At 34.8% G+C, this 20,371-nt stretch overlaps 1 protein-coding gene across 3 annotated transcripts in view; it reads left to right on the top strand.

Moving 5' to 3' along the window:
* Positions 1–2,794, top strand: part of LOC110449807 (organic cation transporter protein-like) — a 36,660-nt gene extending 33,866 nt beyond the window's left edge. For 2 of the 3 annotated variants that reach the window (XM_021496901.1, XM_021496900.1), the window contains 2 exons: positions 127–339; positions 723–2,794. In XM_021496901.1, the coding sequence (XP_021352576.1) occupies positions 127–339; positions 723–780 (271 nt within the window). In that variant the 3' untranslated portion in view covers positions 781–2,794. The remainder of the gene's footprint in view (positions 1–126; positions 340–722) is intronic. The other variant, XR_002462902.1, reaches the window with a different exon arrangement.
* The last annotated feature ends 17,577 nt before the right edge of the window (positions 2,795–20,371 follow it).

Genomic DNA, 20,371 nt, shown 5'->3' on the forward strand with positions numbered 1-20,371 from the left:
CAAGTATAATCGATTTTGAGTTCGAAATCCGTTTTTGACACCTCGATATTCCCGTGTTGTTATTTCTACTACCAATGTGCAAATGTACATAGATGAAGGCTATGCTTTTTCGTTTTGTCCCCCCAGAAATGCTGGTATGGGCGTATCCTCCATGTGTGCACGTATTGGGGGAATGTTGGCCCCCCAGATGTTGGAGTTGAAACAGGTTTGGGGCCCACTGCCGCTCATCCTCTTTGGTGGTCTGTCGATCCTGGCCGGCGGACTCGCCTTGTTACTTCCGGAGACTGCGGGGAAACCCCTTCCCCAAACCATCGAGGATTGTCTTAACAACCGGTCAAAGTAAGTGTATTCATAATACCGGTTATATGATAAAATCAGTCAATTATGGAATGTAAACACCTTTATCTCTTCCTTCAATAAGTATCGTTCCTGTGAACGTTGTCTGGCCACAGTGTTTAAAGTCAGTGTACCGATTATAATGTACGTTCGGTAACAAAAGTGTATTGACATTTATTACTCCTCAAGCTGCATCTGTCTATTTAAATTTGTGATCATTAGCCAAAGTACACAACTGACGCTCGTATAACGTTACAGGATTTTTAACAATATTAATCTTACAATTATGTGTACTAACTATAAAAATCAAATGTCTGGTAGTAGATGAATGTTAGAACTTATTATTATGGGTAGTAAGTGTTAATGATATTTTCTTTATTTCGCAGGAAAGTTACGAAAGATTTAGAGACAACTGAGAAGATTAATTTACAGGAAAAACTATAGTATCTAATCAATACTAGAATTTAAATATTTTATTTATATATATATGACTGTACTGACAGATATATAACAAGACTTTGATAGATGAGCTTCAGTTTAAAAAACCCCAATGAATAACAAAATCACGAGATGATTTGTTCCGTGGAGTTTATCTGGAATTGAAGAAATAATTAGGCAAATATCCATTACGATGCCTTTAAAAATGGACTTTTACTTGTATTCTTCAAATTGTAAATTAAAATGTAATTTACTAGCTTTATGCACGACGCCAACGAAAAAGTAAATCATAGTAACTTATATATAAAACAACTTCCAAGATAACAGCGTAAGTACAATTGTAAATTCCTTTGATCAATTACTCTTTCCAAACGTTCTCATAATGTGCTATAATTTATGTTCTCATTTTTCGCTATAATTTATGTTCTCATTTTTCGCTATACTTTATGCTCTCATTTTTCGCTATAATTTATGTTCTCATTTTCCGCTATAATTGATGTTTTTATGGTGTGCTATAGTTTATGTTTTTCTAGTTTGGTATGATTCATATTAACATGATGTGATATAATTTATGTTCTCGATCGTTTGCTGTCATTATTCTCTATACTTCCTCCAAAATGAAGATTACATAAACATAGTTATATATAAGAATTAATCAACACATATACATACATGGACGTTGAAAAAGTACAAACGTATTGTTATTTTAATGTGTACATAAATATTTTATAAGAGAAGGGATTGTACATTGTAAGGGCATCATTGCTTTAATAAACAATCAGACGATTTGCACTAATCTTAATTGTTCATAATCTTCAAATGACAGCTTATAACTTAATTCACTACCCAATAGGGTATTAGTCAAATCGAAATCTGGTAAATTATGCAAATAAACATTGAGTTGTATATCACATATACTTCAGTAATTAAATGACACCACACTTTGTCTCTTACTTCAGTACTGTTATCACAATGTATATCATCGGTCTTTCACGTGCATAAAACCGCACAGACCTCTATATGTATGAGTGTGTACGTGCTGGAGGATATCACGTGATCTCTATGAGTACCTCTATATGTATGAAGGTGTATGTGCTGGAGGATATCACGTGATCTCTATGAGTACCTCTATATGTATGAGTGTGTACGTGCTGGAGGATATCACGTGATCTCTATGAGTACCTATATATTTATGAGTGTGTACGTGCTGGAGGTTATCAAGTGATCTCTATGAGTACCTCTATATGTTTGAGGGTGTACGTGCTGGAGGATATCACGTGATCTCTATGAGTACCTATATATTTATGAGTGTGTACGTGCTGGAGGTTATCACGTGATCTCTATGAGTACCTCTATATGTTTGAGGGTGTACGTTCTGGAGGTTATCACGTGATCTCTATGAGTACCTCTATATGTTTGAGGGTGTACGTGCTGGAGGTTATCACAGGATCTCTTTAAATATTTCCATATGTATGAGGGTGTACGTGCTGGAGGTTATCACGTGATCTCTATTAGTACATCTATATGTATGACTGTGTACGTCCTGGAGGATATCACGTGATCTCTATGAGTACCTCTATATGTATGAGGGTGTACGTGCTGGAGGTTATCACAGGATCTCTTTCTATATTTATGAGGTCGTATGTGCGCAAGGTTGAATATTTGTTTTGGTTGTTGCAACTTGTTAAGGAGAATACTATCGTCTAATAAGATAGAATTATTTGGCGGGGATAACATTTTCAGAATGACTAAAGAAGGATTAGTTAGAAGTTCATTTTCTTTAACACTTTTTGGAAAGAAATTTTATATGGTCATCAATTGTAGAAAATAAACCACCCACAACCCCACAACAAATTGTTTCCCAACCTATCTGGTATAATGACAGTATTAAAATAGATAGAAGACCTACTTTTTATAGACAGTGGTGTTTAAAAGGAGTTTTCTTTATTAACGATCTTGTAATAAATAACAGTTTTATGTCTTTTGAATGAAATGTTCACAGAAAAATATGATATTGATACTACATTTGTAGAGTATTACGGCCTTATATTTACATTTGCCCCCGCGCCGTCCCATTACAACAGTGTTAGAGGGCAAGTGTAATTATATAGGCTATAATTACAACTGCTCGACTATAATTACAACTGCCTGTTTCAGGTGTAAGAATATGTAAACAAACAAAATGGCCGCCTGAAATGTATTTTGAGGCAGGGCAAATGGTTTTTGTAGGAATATGTCTTAAAAAAGAAAAATATGTAAATATAAAAAATACCTGGTTGTCTGGATGTAATTATTGTTGATATAATTACAAGTGGCCTCTGGCAAATCCCATAAAACCCGCTACCAAGGGACTGGAAACGGATCCTGAGAGAGCAAAACAATGTACCGATACAAACTACTACGTGTAGGATGATAGAATATATTAATAAAAATGATAAAGTAACAAAATATTTCAACAAATTATTGTTCAATAAATATAAAACAAAACCAACGAGTCAAGGAAAATGGAATGAGGTGTTGCAAGTTAATATATCTGATGAAGCATGGCAAACTTACTACTTGTCTCCTAGACTTCTTACTGATGACACCAAACTTCAGAATTTCCAGTTTAAAATATTGCATAATATTCTATATACTAATGTCAAATTAATGCAAGCTAAACTTATGGAAACAGAAAGGTGTACGTTTTGTGAAAATGGAAGGGAGACAATGTTACATTTATTTTGGGACTGTTGCTATGTTAAGGTCTTTTGGTCCTCATTTTTTAATCTTATACAAATAAAACATGGCATTGAACTACCATTTAATTCTCAATCAATACTTTTTGGGGTCAATATTGCTAGATTTGATTATGAAACAAAAAAAATATTGCTACTCTTGAAGTTTTTCATTTACTATTGTAAACAAAGGGAGACTACTCCGTCTTTTTCCACGGGTAAATTATATTTATCCTACTACAAAAAATAGAAGAGGTTGGTCTGTACTCTTATAGTACTAAGAAAAGGGACAAAATTAAAAGTAAATGGAACTTAATTACCGAAATAATTAGTTAGAAATGAACTATGATTTACTCTTTTCAAACTATCTTGAAACATATTTCTAAAGATTAATGTAATATATAGTAAAATTGTATCCATGTACTACTTCATTATTTATAATTGTATGTCAATCTCTAATAGATGTACTCGTTCTGAAATAATATTATCAATTAAAGATATTTTTAGTCTTTTTTTGGCATTAAAATACCATTCACGCTTCCACAGTTGCTTTCATTTTTTGCTTTGTAGCACAACTGTTTTAAAGATTTATTCAAAATCATTGGATTTTTTTATTTTTGTATATTTCCACTAATCCTTTAACATGCTGTTACAAATGGAAAACGCCAAGTGCTGACTTGTTACATTAAGATAATTAACTTATTGATAAACTAATTGTTGAAACTATTTTTCCATCAAAGTGCTTTATGTTCACTGTATTTGTGTATTTATGGTGTTTTTGATATAGTTTTGTTGTTCATACCTTGAAATGTGCCTTCCAAAACAACATATCTATTTACATGTTCTAGGACGATCGATTGGTGTACATTGGGTTTTTGTTTAAATGATTGTTTTAAAATAAGTGTTCAATTCTATTTTGGTTTATTGTCCTAGTTGTGAACTTATTAAATGTTATTGTTTCGTAAGATACCTCAAACTAATATATTGTATTTATATTATAACATAAGTGTTTTACTGATGTTACAGATATACCTCAAATAATATCACCACTCAGAATAGTTAGGAAGTTTTGAAATGTGGCACTGTTTTGGAAAGGAAAACATTCTCACAGTAAGATAGCAAGAGAAAATCTGTCAAACATACCAATGACAATTATCTTACTTAAAATAAAACCATGAAAATAGGTTCGCACCGTTTTTAGGGTTATACAACATTTGTTTAGGTCATTTCCCACTGACCGTATCAACCTTATTCTGCGATGCATTTTACAGAGTCAGTATTATGGTTGTTCGAAATTTGAATATTTGAAAACAGAAACAATAATAATAGAAATAAATAAATAAAAGGTGAAGTGAAGGGATCGAACTCACGATCTTTGTTCTAGTCACCAATACGTGAGAAACACTCCTTTTTGGGTGCTGGATGGAACTGATTTTTGTTATTATAGCTAACAGATGTATGGAAAATAAATATACATTTCCAGATGTGAATATATGAATATTCCATACACGTGTTTTATTATTATTTTATGTTACTGCCGTGAAATATAAATATGTTATGTTATGTTCTTTCGTTATCCGGTACTTATCGCTGTTGTTTTATTATATCAAATATTCCTTCAATTTATGCTTTTATTTATAAAGGAAATGAAGGATCAGGGTGGGGAATCACGTAGTCTGTGATAGTATAAATCGAGGTAAACCGTCCACCACGACTGATACAAATCAGAAAGGACACGTTAGATTTCCACTTAATTTCTCTTATAAAAACCATCACGTAATATTTCTACACTGCTTCGTGCATGTTGCCGATGTTGTGTTCGGGTATAATTCCCGGGCCGAACAAGAAGAGGTAAAGGGATGGGACAACTGCCCCTCCCCCCTCCGGCCCCTCCCGAAATTGCGGGAAAACATTTCCCGCCGTCCCACCCCAAAACAGCGGGAAAACACTGCCACCCCAAAACCGCTCGAAGTTGTATAAACCCACTCCCGCCAGACCCGAAAAAGTATCTCCGCCCCTCCGGCCCCTCCCAAGAACGCGGGAAGTTGTATAAGATCAAAACCCAAAACGTGCGACAACGTTTCAGGTTGCGATTTAAATGTCCGGGTCAGAGGATTATTAAATGTCCAGTTTATTTTCACCCAGAGATCAGAGGATGATTAAATGTCCAGTTTATTTCCACCCAGAGATCAGAGGATTATTAAACGCCGCTAGTCATGGTCCAAACTCTAAGGTCGTATGCAAATTCACTTGCTCATGAATCATTCTCCCGTACTTTCACACAACCCTTTCCGTAGGAAACAATCATTTCAAAGTAACCACCTAAAAACGACATCATTTTCACGTACTTACAAACCCACCCGTAAGAAATTAATCATTTCAAATTAACCACATACAAATACACACAATCTCCCATACTTACAAACCTACCGTAAGAAACAATCATTTCAAATTAACCACATACAAATACACACAATCTCCGATACTTACAAACCTACCCGTAAGAAACAATCATTTCAAATTAACCACATACAAATACACACAATCTTCCATACTTACAAACCTACCCGTAAGAAACAATCATTCCAAATTAACCACATACAAATTCACACAATATCCCATACTTGCAAACCTACCCATTAGAAACAATCTCCCTGTATTAACCCACTCCCGTCAGATCTAAAAAATGCTACCCCAAAACCGCGGAAAGTTGTATGAAATCAAAACCCGAAAAGTACGGGTGTCGATTTAAATGTTCGGGTCAGAGGATTATCAAATGCCGCTAGTTATGGTTCCAACACCAATATATTTTATCAACAATATACAACATAAAAACCCATTTACAGAGACACCACTAAATAAGCTTGAAACATTTCACTAAAACACGAGACCGAAAACCATCGCCAATTTTTACCTAAGACGAAAAAACAATAAACCTAGCACAAGCACACCGAACATCAAATACAACAAAAATGATCAATCGTTCCATTCGATCAAAACGAGTAATTAAGTAGCATCACCTCTATGCAAATTTTGTCGTTACCACCACATAGATGCAGGTGTCGACGAAGATATAAATGAGAAAACCAGAATGGAAAATTCCAATATTATTTCTACAATTTCAGTAGTGATCTATCAAAATTTTGATATTCATATTCTTCCATCCCCGCCAATCATCCCCCACATTCTTACCACTATAAAAGGGTGCTTCCACATGTTTCTACACCACTTAATCCATCACCATGGCAGAGAAATTAAAGTATATATTTATATATACAATTTTTTGGTTGATGAAATTATTCCGTATGTTTTTTTTATAGATTTTGATTCCGTATTTTGTGACATCAGTTATCAATATTTATGTAAGTTAAAGATTTGTCAAGGCCAGCTGCCATTGGTTAAAATGGGTCAAGGTTAATGCCCATTGGTCAGAGGTAGCAACGAGAGCACCGTGGGGTGGAAGCTGATAAACCCCTCACTCTCGCTGCTGTATCAAGACGCCATATTGGTTTGAGAAAAAATTGTGAAAACTTAAATTGATCCCTCCCTCCTCCCCTATCAGCTACCTTGCAATTTTTAATCATCTAAATTCCATGCAGCTAATTTTTCAAAAAATGATTACAATATAGTTTACTTATCGTGTGCATGTTATGTCATTTGTCAATGAACTTGTTTTGAAAGTTTTAATAGAACGTATATATTTGTTATTAATTGTAATATTGATTATATAAAGAACAAAGTTTTGTCAGTCATATTTGTAAGCCCGGTTTATCTTCAGATGTTAGGTTTGTTTATGTGCAGCGTCAATATTCCAGGTGTTATTGGAAATAACTAAGTGAGTAAACACTTACCAGCTGGCCTGAGCATGGTAAAATCCTACCTCCCCCTTACTGGTAAGGGATTGGGGCAGCCCGCTCGCAGCGCACTTTGGACATTGCGTTGTTATTTACATGTAATTGTCTTAAGTTAATAAGGGGTGGTATCTTTTGCCGCACCTTCACTAAAATAATATTTTTTGAAACAATAAATGTATTGAAATTTTGATCAAAGATAAAAAGTTAAATTCCGGCATCCTGATAAAGGTTAGCCAATTACGCCAATACCATTGTCTGTGTGTTATCTGTTATTTTAGTGAACAGAGCTTCATTGCATGTTATGAATTAAGGCTAGCATGGTGCTAGGTAGCTGATGCTGCAGTGAGTTCTTGGAAGGATTTCGGAGGTACAAAAATACTTTTTTGGACATGGACTATAGGTCTCCTTCAAGGGCGAGACATACGTCTACATCAGTGGCCGTAATGGACGGAGCGCGAGTGTGGCAGGTGCCGAGTTCCTGGACCTGTCACAAAACTATGACCTCATCATGGAGGAAAAAATCCGGCTGAGGCAGGTAAGTGTGAAAGTTTCTTAATATATTTAAAACTCCAATTGTCATTAACTTCTGCAATAATAAAACCATAATATATATTAATATTTTTTGTGCAAATGATCTTTTTAACTTTTGATATACATTTAAAAAAAGTAAAAATCAAAATTATTTAATTTTTATACTTTTCATAGAGTCCGGATATGGTTTTGCCACCGGTTCCAGTACGCCAAATTCTGGCACCAGCACCTGTTCACATGGTGAGTACATTGTCACCGTTTTATTATACAGTAGTTAGCTACAGGTTTTACTTAATATCATATTCCTATACTCTGATGTTCACGTGAGCGTCAAACACTTTCACTAACAAATAGTATGTCCGCCCAATCCTATAAACTTATATTGTTTTACTGTTTCAGAAAAGGAAGGCCGGTGAATCCTCTGTAAGCATATACGCATATTGACCATATTTCGATTTTATATGTATACACCAAACATGATTCAGAAAATACTGATCACGTGCTTATTCATTTTCCATTCAGACGAGCCGCCAACGAAGAAGTTGAGGGTGACTTCCCCCTCAATGTCAAGCACCTTGGTAAGTTTTAACACACTATGAATAAGTTTGTATCGACTATTTCTATAGATTTTGAGATCTCCAGAAGGTGAGTGTAGTATTTAAGTTCAGCTATACTCTATTCGTTTTCCCGCACATATTCTAACAAAATATCAAAAAGCGTTTCAGTATAGTAACGTTTTATTCATTTTTATTTCAGCTGACCTCCGACTATCAGGAGATTAAAGTTAATGAAGGCGTCATGAAGGCCCTCCTCGCGTCTTTTGACATATATGTAATTTGATTTCTTAATTTAAGTTTTATTGAATATGTAATATTTTCTCCTATTCGAAATAAATGTTTTATACTTTAAGAGATGTGTTTGTTCTATATTTGACTGACCAGGTAAAGTATTGTGAATAGCAATCAGAGGCTTTTCAAAGGTAAGAATAGTTCAATTCAATTTCAATTTCTTTATTTCCAAATACAACAGATAGCATATAGGAGTTACAATATACATGTATATGTAAGAATAATTACTCAACAACAATGAGCATGCGCAGTCTTCATCTCCAGACCATGCGGCCAGTCCACGTTTAAACAGTCACATTATGGTTACATGTAAAACCAAAGGGATGTAGTATTCATAACTAAGATAAGTTGACTTTTTCATACATTTTATAACATTTCTATATATAATACATTTACTGATTTTTTTTACCTCTGCGACAAAGAAAGCTATTGAAGATTTCAACTAATTTTCGATCATACAGAGTAAGTCATTCTCAATTTTTCAATGTCATTTTCCTTTCTTAGTATTTAATGTAACATTACTTCTTGCCTCCAGGTTTAAAAAACACGCAAAGCCCATTTACTGTCGTTCTCTGTATTTTGGCATTTCAGAAATATCAGAAAAAGACTCTTAACAGTGAAATCAGGTCGTGTAAATGTCTTTTCCCCCATCTTCTCATCTAAAATATCAAAAAGCCTCCTAAAGATGGTAAAGACACAAAAACACTTCACCCTCGTGAATTCAAAGACAACAAATACTCTGATTTGTAACTTGGATATATTGAATCTGTACTTAAGTTATTAAAATTATGTATATCGACGTTAACTTATTCTGCAATAAGGCATTAGGATCAATGTCTTCATAAACATAGTTAACTGGCATTATAACCAGCGTTGGCTTAGGTTGAACATTTTGAATGATTGAAAACCAAGGACTCTAACGACGGAATGTAGCAGCTGCAGATGATAACCCCATTTATTTGTCAGCTCATCAAAATCTCCGATACTAAACGGCGTCGGAGAATTCCATGTTTTTCATATAGTAGTGAGCTTTGGCCCAACAACAGACATCTATCTGTCAAGATGTCTAAGTATGTATATAGCAAAGTTGGTCACAATCAAACAAGGTATCAATTTAACAATGATTAAGGTTATTGGATCAAATGTCAAGGTCAGATATTTCACACTCAACTGGTTAACATTTTGTTATGACATCATGAAGCAAAATTGATCACAATCAAACAAGGTATCAACTGACCAAAGCTGAAGGTCATTGGGTCAAGGTCAAATATACATCACTTAACTGGTTAACATTTTGGTATGACATTATGAAGCAAAGTTGGTCACAATCAAACAAGGTTTCAATTTAACAATGATTAAGGTTATTGGATCAAATGTCAAGGTCAGATATTTCACCCCTCCACTGGTTAACATTTTGTTATGACATCATGAAGCAAAGTTGGTCAGAATCAAACAAGGTGTCAAGTGATCAAATCTGTAGTTCATTCAGTCTAAATATAAAATATTTAAAACATATTACTTTGCAAATTGTATGTTGATGGGAACATCAGATTTTAATTAAACTTGCCTGGTGTACAAGAAGGAAAGTCCAGTGTACCAGTTTCGACGGCTAGCCAAATGCTGACATGTTAAATACGACTGCTGTGTTCATTAGGGCCCGGATCGGAGATACGGGTGCCCTATAGTAATCACTCTGTCTGTCTGTCTGTCCGTCCGTCCGTCTGTCTATCTGTCTGTTTGTCTGTCTGTCTGTCTGTCTGTCTGTCTGTCTGTCTGTCCGCCCGTCTACAAATTTTGTTCCTGGCTGATAACTTTGGTATTTATCGACCGATTTACATGAAACTTGGTCAAGATGTTCAGTTTACAAAAATACACACTAAGGTAAAAAATCAAGGTCGAAGGTCAAGGTCATTAGGTTCAAAGGTCCAGGTCAAATTTTGCATCTTTTCACTAGTGAACATTTTGTTATGACATGATGAAGCAAAGTCTATCAGAATTAAACAAGAAGTCAAGTGACAAAAGGTCAAGGTCTTCGGGTCAGAGGTCAATGTCAAAGGTCAAGGTAAAATTTTGTGGCTGTTCCTAATAGGCATTTTATGACATTATGGAGCAAAGTTGGTCGGAATTAAACAAAGAGATACACTGATCAAAGGACAATATCACTGGGTCAAAGGTCAAGGTCAAATTTTGTATCTTTTCACTGATGAACATTTTGTTATGGCCATATAAAGCAATGTTGGCCAGAATTAAGCAAGGAGTCAACTGACTTCAGGTCAAGGTCACTGGGTCAATGTTTAAGTCAAATATTGTATCTTTTTACTGATGAACATTTTTTATTATGTTATTATGAAGCAAAGTTGTTCAGAACTTAACACGGAGTCAACTGACCTAAGGTCCAGGTTTTGGGGGCCAAAGGTTCAAGGTCAAGGTCAAGTCTTTTTTCTTCACTGATGAACATTTTGTTATGATATTATAAAGCAAAGTTGATCGGAATTAAAGAATAAGTCAACTGACCAAACTCAGGTTCACTGGGTTAAAGGTCAAGGTAACTTGACCTTTAACCTTTAAGGGTCCAAAGGTCAAAGACAAAGTGAATCTCTGACTTTGATCCTGACTCTTGATGGAGGAGGTATTTAAGGTGAAATAAAACAAATCAAAGCTAACAAATGAGTATTGCACCAGTATTTACATTTCTGTTAGCCCAGCAAATATGCAAGTTGAAGGAAACAAGACTCACATCATAGTACATGTTCAATGCTTCCTTGCGATTCATTTTGAAGTCCAAATGTCAAACGTCAAGGTCAGCTATATGGGCAGATTGCTTCTTGATGATAATGGGGGATGTATTGCCACAAGACGGGCCCCTTACTGACCTGTCAGTGTTCTAGTTACCTTTGCTCAATCTACAGAGACTTTTTCTTTCATGATTTATATTAAAGAATTAACCGTTATAATACCTCTTAGCTTTAGTACATTGCAATACTATTTCTTGCAGTTTAGTAAATCAAAGAATACAGCAATTACATTGAATGACTTGGTATACAGATTGTTATCACCAGTGAAAACGCTAAAAGTTCACAGACAATATACATACATGCTATCACATATAAAGAAAAAATACATAATTATATTTATTAAAAATACATATATACCTAATAAACGGTGTAGCAACACTAAACTTGTAAGGATATATAGTACTGTGATTGTTATGGAAACAGCATAAATGATTCAGCTAAAATACTTATTTTTAACAGATAATAACATTGCTTATTTTTTTTATCAAATATTTGAAACAATTTCATATGTTTCCTTTCCAAATGATCTTGTGCTACTTATATTTGGCGGACAAAATCTTATATGTATCTATACTTGATAACTCGCTCCCAAGTACCATATGTATTTACAAATATAGACAAAGCAACAAGGGGTCAAAAGCAACATAAAGTAGATAAACAGATGTACCAAAAAGACACACAGCAGTACGAAATACATAAACAGGTGTACCAAATAGACAAGCTGGTGTACCATAAGGTAGCAGTGTACAGTAGAGGGTTGTGGCCATGGGCGATATTTTTGTTAGATGGCTAACCCCTGTATAATGATATGTAAAAAAAATATAAAAATAAAACTGTACTAAAATTGGTATAAGCATGATGAAGTGGGCTATGTGAGCTTCACATTTGTAAAAAAGAAAGAAGATTTTTTTGGTTCGAGAATAAAATTTTGGCCATAATCCGAAAGGGTGCGCACACATGAAAAGCTAGCTTTACAGGAGGTAAAATTTTGACAACAGCACACGACGCAAAATTGCAAAAAATCAAGTTTTACAACTTTACTGGGACCCAGATAATTCTGCAACCAGGTAGGTAATCTTTAATTTCAGACAGAGCTTAGGAAAAAAATTACTAGTTGCGGGGGTCAAATTTTGGGTTAAAAATAGCATTTTTTGGCATTTTTTGGTAATTTTTGATGTGGTAACCATGGTTTTCACACAAGTGACATACATAGAAAAAAGAGGTTTATACACTTCTCAGTGCTTTATATGTATTGTAAATGTAATGCAGTTTACAAATATATATACATGTATACATGTGTTGTGTAGGGTAAAACCGCTGTGTTTACATTTCCTCGACATGTGCCTTGTTTATCAGAGTCGGGCCATTTCTACTGTATTCTGCTACCATATACACATAGAACTTGATTTTTTCTGAAAAAATCCCTTTTTATGCTTGATTCAGCTTCACTTTCATTCATTAATACTTAAAACTACTCAAAAACGCCAAAAAACCCGTTACATAGATTGGTCTATATATAGGTCATTAGCCTGTTACCTGTGGATGTATAAAGAGAGGTAACTCGCGCTTTCACAGGCACTTGTGAAATTCTGCAATTCATCACATATGTGTCAATTATGTTATTGGTAAAGTTGATACCAAACATCAAATAGTTCACAGGCTATCTCCTGATGCATTCATACTAGATTTCAGTCTGTTTCACTCAGTTCAGCACCCGGTAGCCATGGTTACTAATACATAAAGTTGTATTTATTGAAAATGGGTAAAAATGGGTAAAATATCTGTTTTCATTTTAATTACACTATTTTAGATGTTTTTTTCCACTTGATTCAGCATACAGATGAAATAAGCAAAGTCAGTAATGTCAATAAATTTTATTTCCATAATTACAGCTGAAGAAAATCTTTTTTTTCTAGCGAAATATGTTAAATGAACAATTTCTGAGGGTCACTGTCAATTCTAGGCGAGGAAAGTAAATAACGGTTGCTATGGTGGCACTTGTCTGATTTCTCAGAATATCTTACATTTCTGTGCTGTTCATCGGTTACGGGAAGTGTGTCTGTTGCTAGTTTGTTGTTGAGATGGGTTTCCTAGTGTTCAATATTTTGATATCAGTGATCCTCGATGATGTCATAGATGCCCATTGATGACGTCATAGTTATGATGACATCACAGTTACTATGACGTCATCAAACAAGACAGTAACATCATAGTATCACTGTACTGTTTGTTTTCTACATGCACATGATCTCAAGGCATCATATTTCACCCAAAAAGAAATTTTATTCATGAAAACTACAAACCTATTCAAGTTTTCATTTTTCAGATTACCTCCCTTTGTTGGTAGTTTGAGAGCAGAATTGGTAAATACACTTTTCAGGAGAATTCATATTACTCGGTCACTATTAAAGTGAGAAAGGAAACGGATACATCATTGTGTTCATTGTCGCATTTTCCAGACATTTAAAAGGTTTTGATTAAATTTTGGGGAAAAAAAAGTGATGTATAAGGTAGCAGAGTACAGTAGAGGGTTGTGGCCATGGGTGATATTTTTGTTAAATGGCTAACCCCTGTATAATGATATGTAAAAAAAAATTAAAAATAAAACTGTACTAAAATTGGTATAAGCATGATGAAGTGGGCTATGTGAGCTTCACATTTGTAAAAAAGAAAGAAGATTTTTTTGGTTCGAGAATAAAATTTTGGCCATAATCCGAAAGGGTGCGTACACATGAAAAGCTAGCTTTACAAGAGGTAAAATTTTAACAACAGCACACGACGCAAAATTGCAAAAAAACAAGTTTTACAACTTTACTGGGACCCAGACAATTCTGCAACCAGGTAGGTAATTTTTAATTTCAGACAGAGCTTAGGAAAAAAATACTAGTTGCGGGGGTCAAATTTTGGGTTGAAAATAGCAATTTTTGGTAATTTTTGATGTGGTAACCATTGTTTTACAACAAGTGACATACATAGAAAAAAGAGGTTTATACACTTCTCAGTACTTTATATGTATTGTAAATGTAATGCAGTTTACAAATATATATACATGTATACATGTGTTGTGTAGGGTAAATCCGCTGTGTTTACATTTCCTCGACATGTGCCTTGTTTATCAGAGTCGGGCCACTTCTACAGTATACTGCTACCTATTGACAAACAGGTGTACCATATAGACAAACAGGTGTACCAATAGATAAGCAGGTGTACCAAATAGATAAACGAGTGTACCATATAGACAGAAAGGCGTACCATTTAGACAAATAGGTATACCATATAGACAAATAGGTTTATCATATAGACAAATAGGTATACCATATAGACAAATAGGTGTACCATATAGACAGAGAGGCTTACCAAAAAGACAAATAGGTGTACCAAATAGACAAACAGGAGTACCATATAGACGAATAAGTGTACCAAATAGAAAACACGTGTACCAAATAGACAAACAGGATTACGAAATAGACAAACAGGTGTACCATATAGACAGACAGGCGTACCAAATAGACAAACATGTGTACCAAAAAGACAAACAGGTGTACCATATAGGCAAACAGGTGTACCAAATAGATAAACATGTGTTCCAAATAGACAAACATGTGTACCATATAGAGAGTTGTGCCATATAGACAAACAGGTGTACCATGCAAACAGGTGTACCATATAGACAAACAGGTGTACCATATAGACAGGTGTACCGTAAAGACAAACAGGTGTACCATATAGACAAACGTATCATATAGACAGGTGTACCATATAGACAAAAAGGTGCACCAAATAGATAAACCTGTGTACCAAATAGACAAACAGGTGTACTATATAGACAGGTGTACCATATAGACAAACAGGTGTACCATATAAACAGATGTACCATATAGACAAACAGGTGTACCATATAGACAAACAGGTGTACCAAATAGATAAACGAGTGTACCATATAGACAGACAGGCGTACCATTTAGACAAATAGGTATACCATATAGACAAATAGGTATATCATATAGACAAATAGGTTTACCATATAGACAAATAGGTGTACCATATAGACAGAGAGGCGTACCAAATAGAAAACACGTGTACCAAATAGACAAACAGGTGTACCATAAAGACAGACAGGCGTACCAAACAGACAAACATGTGTACCAAAACGACAAACAGGTGTACCATATAGGCAAACAGGTGTACCAAATAGATAAAAATGTGTACCAAATAGACAAACAGGTGTACCATATAGAGAGTTGTGCCATATAGACAAACAAGTGTACCATACAAACAGGGGTACCATATAGACAAACAGGTGTACCATATAGACAAGTGTACCATATAGACAGGTGTACCATAGAGACAAACAGGTGTACCAAATTGATAAACATATGTACCAAATAGACAAACAGGTGTACCATACAAACAGGTGTACCATATAGACAAACAGGTGTACCATATAGACAGATGTACCATAAAGACAAACAGGTGTACCATATAGACAAATGTATCATATAGACAGGTGTACCATATAGACAAACAGGTGTACCAAATAGATAAACCTGTGTACCAAATAGACGAACAGGTGTACCATATAGACAAGTGTATCATATAGACAAACAGGTGTACCATATAAACAGATGTACCATATAGACAAACAGGTGTACCATATAGACAAACAGGTGTACCAAATAGATAAACGAGTGTACCATATAGACAGACAGGCGTACCATTTAGACAAATAGTTATACCATATAGACAAATAGGTATACCATATAGACAAATAGGTATACCATATAGACAAATAGGTGTACCATATAAACAGACAGACGTACCAAATAGACAAACAATTGTACCAAAAAGACAATCAGTTGTACCAAATAGACAAACAGGAGTACCATATAGACAAATAGGTGAACCAAATAGAAAACACGTGTACCAAATAGACAAACAGGATTACGAAATAGACAAACAGGTGTACCATAAAGACAGACAGGCGTACCAAATAGACCATCATGTGTACCAAAAAGACAAACAGGTGTATCATATAGGCAAACAGGTGTACCAAATAGATAAAAATGTGTACCAAATTGATAAACATGTGTACCAAATAGACAAACAGGTGTACCATATAAATAAGTGTACCATATAGACAAACAGGTGTACCATAAAGACAGGTGTACCATATAGACAAACAGATGTACCATATAGACAAACAGGTGTACCATATAAACAGGTGTACCAATAAGACATAAAGGTATATCATATGGACAGGAGTACCATATAAAAAAGTACGTACCAAATAGACAGACAGGTGTAACATATAGACAAACAGGTGTACCAAATAGACAAAAAGGTTTACCATATAGACAGGTGTACCATATAAACAAACAGGTGTACTATACAAACAGGTGTACCATATAGACAAACATGTGTACCATATAGACAAACAGGTGTACCATACAAACAGGTGTACCATATAGACAGGTGAACCATATAGACAAACAGGTGTACCATATAAACAGGCGTACTAAATAGACTTAAAGGCATAAAGGAGTACATATAGAGAGGAGTACCATATAAAAAATATGTGTACCATATAGACAAACAAGTGTACCAAATAAACAAACATGTGTACTAAATAGACAAACAGGTGTACCAATAAGAGAAACAGGTGTATCATATAGACAGGTGTACCATATAGACAAACATGTGTACACCTGTTTGTATAGTACACCTGTTTGTTTGTATGGTACACCTGTCTATATGGTAAACCTTTTTGTCTATTTGGTACACCTGTTTGTCTATATGTTACACCTGTCTGTCTATTTGGTACGTACTTTTTTATATGGTACTCCTGTCCATATGATATACCTTTATGTCTTATTGGTACACCTGTTTATATGGTACACCTGTTTGTCTATATGGTACATCTGTTTGTCTATATGGTACACCTGTCTTTATGGTACACCTGTTTGTCTATATGGTACACTTATTTATATGGTACACCTGTTTGTCTATTTGGTACACGTGTTTTCTATTTGGTACGCCTCTCTGTCTATATGGTACACCTATTTGTCTATATGATACACCTATTTGTCTATATGGTACACATGTTTGTCTATTTGGGACACATGATTATTTATTTGGTACACCTGATTATCTATATGGTACACCTGTTTGTCTATATAGACAGGTGTACCATATAGACAAACAGGGGTACCATACAAACAGGTGTACCATATAGACAAACAGGTGTACCTTATAGATAATCAGGTGTACCAAATAAATAAACATGTGTACCAAATAGACAAACAGGAGTACCATATAGACAGATAGGTGTACCATACAAACAGGTGTACCATATAGACAAACAGGTGAACCATACAAACAGGTGTACCATATAGACAGGTGTTCCATATAGACAAACATGTGTACCAATAAGAAGGTTTACCATATAGACAGGTGTACCATATAGACAAACATGTGTACCATATAGACAAACAGGTGTACCATAAAGACAGGTGTACCATATAGACAAACAGATGTACCATATAGACAAACAGGTGAACCATATAAACAGGTGTACCAATAAGACATAAAGGTATATCATATGGACAGGAGTACCATATAAAAAAGTACGTACCAAATAGACAGACAGGTGTAACATATAGACAAACAGGTGTACCAAATAGACAAAAAGGTTTACCATATAGACAGGTGTACCATACAAACAAACAGGTGTACTATACAAACAGGTGTACCGTATAGACAAACATGTGTACCATATAGACAAACAGGTGTACCATAAAGACAGGTGTACCATATAGACAAACAGATGTACCATATAGACAAACAGGTGAACCATATAAACAGGTGTACCAATAAGACATAAAGGTATATCATATGGACAGGAGTACCATATAAAAAAGTACGTACCAAATAGACAGACAGGTGTACCATATAGACAAACAGGTGTACCAAATAGACAAAAAGGCTTACCATATAGACAGGTGTACCATATAAACAAAGAGGTGTACTATACAAACAGGTGTACCATATAGACAAACAGGTGAACCATACAAACAGGTGTACCATATAGACAGGTGAACCATATAGACAAACAGGTGTACCATATAGACAGGTGAACCATATAGACAAACAGGTGTACCATATAGACAAGTGTACCATATAGACAAACAGTTGCACCATATAGACAAGTGTACCATATAGACAAACAGGCGTACCATATAGACAGGTGTACCATATAGACAAACAGGTGTGCCAAATAGACAAACATGTGTACTAAATAGACAAACAGGTGTACCATATAGACAAGTGTACCATATAGACAAACAGTTGTACCATATAGACAAGTGTACCATATAGACAAACAGTTGCACCATATAGACAAGTGTACCATATAGACAAACAGTTGCACCATATAGACAAGTGTACCATATAGACAAACAGGTGTACCATATAAACAGGTGTACTAAATAGACTTAAAGGCATAAAGGAGTACATATAGACAGGAGTACCATATAAAAAATATGTGTACCATATAGACAAACAAGTGTACCAAATAGACAAACAGGTGTACTAAATAGACAAACAAGTGTACCAATAAGAGAAACAGGTGTACCATATACACAAACAAGTGTACCAAATAGACAAACATGTGTACTAAATAGACAAACAGGTGCACCAATAAGAGAAACAGGTGTACCATATAGACAAACAGGTGTGCCAAATAGACAAACATGTGTACTAAATAGACAAACAGGTGTACCATATAGACAAACATGTGTACCATATAGACAGGTGTACCATATAGACAAATATGTGTACCAAATAGACAAACAGGTGTACCAAATAGATAAACATGTGTACCAAATAGATAAACATGTGTACCAAATAGACAAACATGTGTACTAAATAGACAAACAGGTGTACCAATAGGAGAATCAGGTGTACCATATAGACAAACAAGTGTACCAAATAGACAAACATGTGTACTAAATAGACAAACAGGTGCACCAATAAGAGAAACAGGTGTACCATATAGGCAAACAGATGTACCAAATAGACAAACATGTGTACTAAATAGACAAACAGGTGTGCCATATAGACAAACATGTGTACCATATAGACAGGTGTACCATATAGACAAATATGTGTACCAAATAGACAAACAGGTGTACCAAATAGATAAACATGTGTACCAAATAGATAAACATGTGTACCAAATAGACAAACATGTGTACTAAATAGACAAACAGGTGTACCAATAAGAGAAACAGGTGTATCATATAGACAGGTGTACCATATAGACAAACATGTGTACCAATTTGGCAAACAGTTGTACCAAATAGATAAACATGTATACTAAATAGACAAACAGGTGTACCATATAGACAAACATGTGTACTAAATAGTCAAACAGGTGTACCAAATAGTCAAACAGGTGTACCAAATAAATTAACAAGTAAACCATATAGACAAACAAGTGAACCAAATAGACAAACAGGTGTACCATATAGATCTGGACATAACCGGCACCGCACAATACTGTCACATAAATACATATTTGAACTAACCTCACCTGGTCCAGAAAAAGTTGCATAAGCTGATCGAGTTACGCATGCACAGGTGGTGTCTTTCATTACATAATAACATAATTGACACTAATACAAAATCGATACGTCAATGCGCTCTAATTAAGTTACGCTATTGTCTATTCACTTCTCCTAATGATATACACCCATTTCTCAATAAAGGGAAAACAATACAATCAACTACGAGAACACATTTCACACTGACCTAATCTTTAGTACTTCTGTCAAAATACCGACCTATCCGTGAGG

The sequence above is a fragment of the Mizuhopecten yessoensis genome, unplaced genomic scaffold (genome assembly GCF_002113885.1).
Source record: "Mizuhopecten yessoensis strain PY_sf001 unplaced genomic scaffold, ASM211388v2 scaffold4823, whole genome shotgun sequence".
Classification (NCBI taxonomy): Eukaryota; Metazoa; Mollusca; class Bivalvia; order Pectinida; family Pectinidae; genus Mizuhopecten; species Mizuhopecten yessoensis.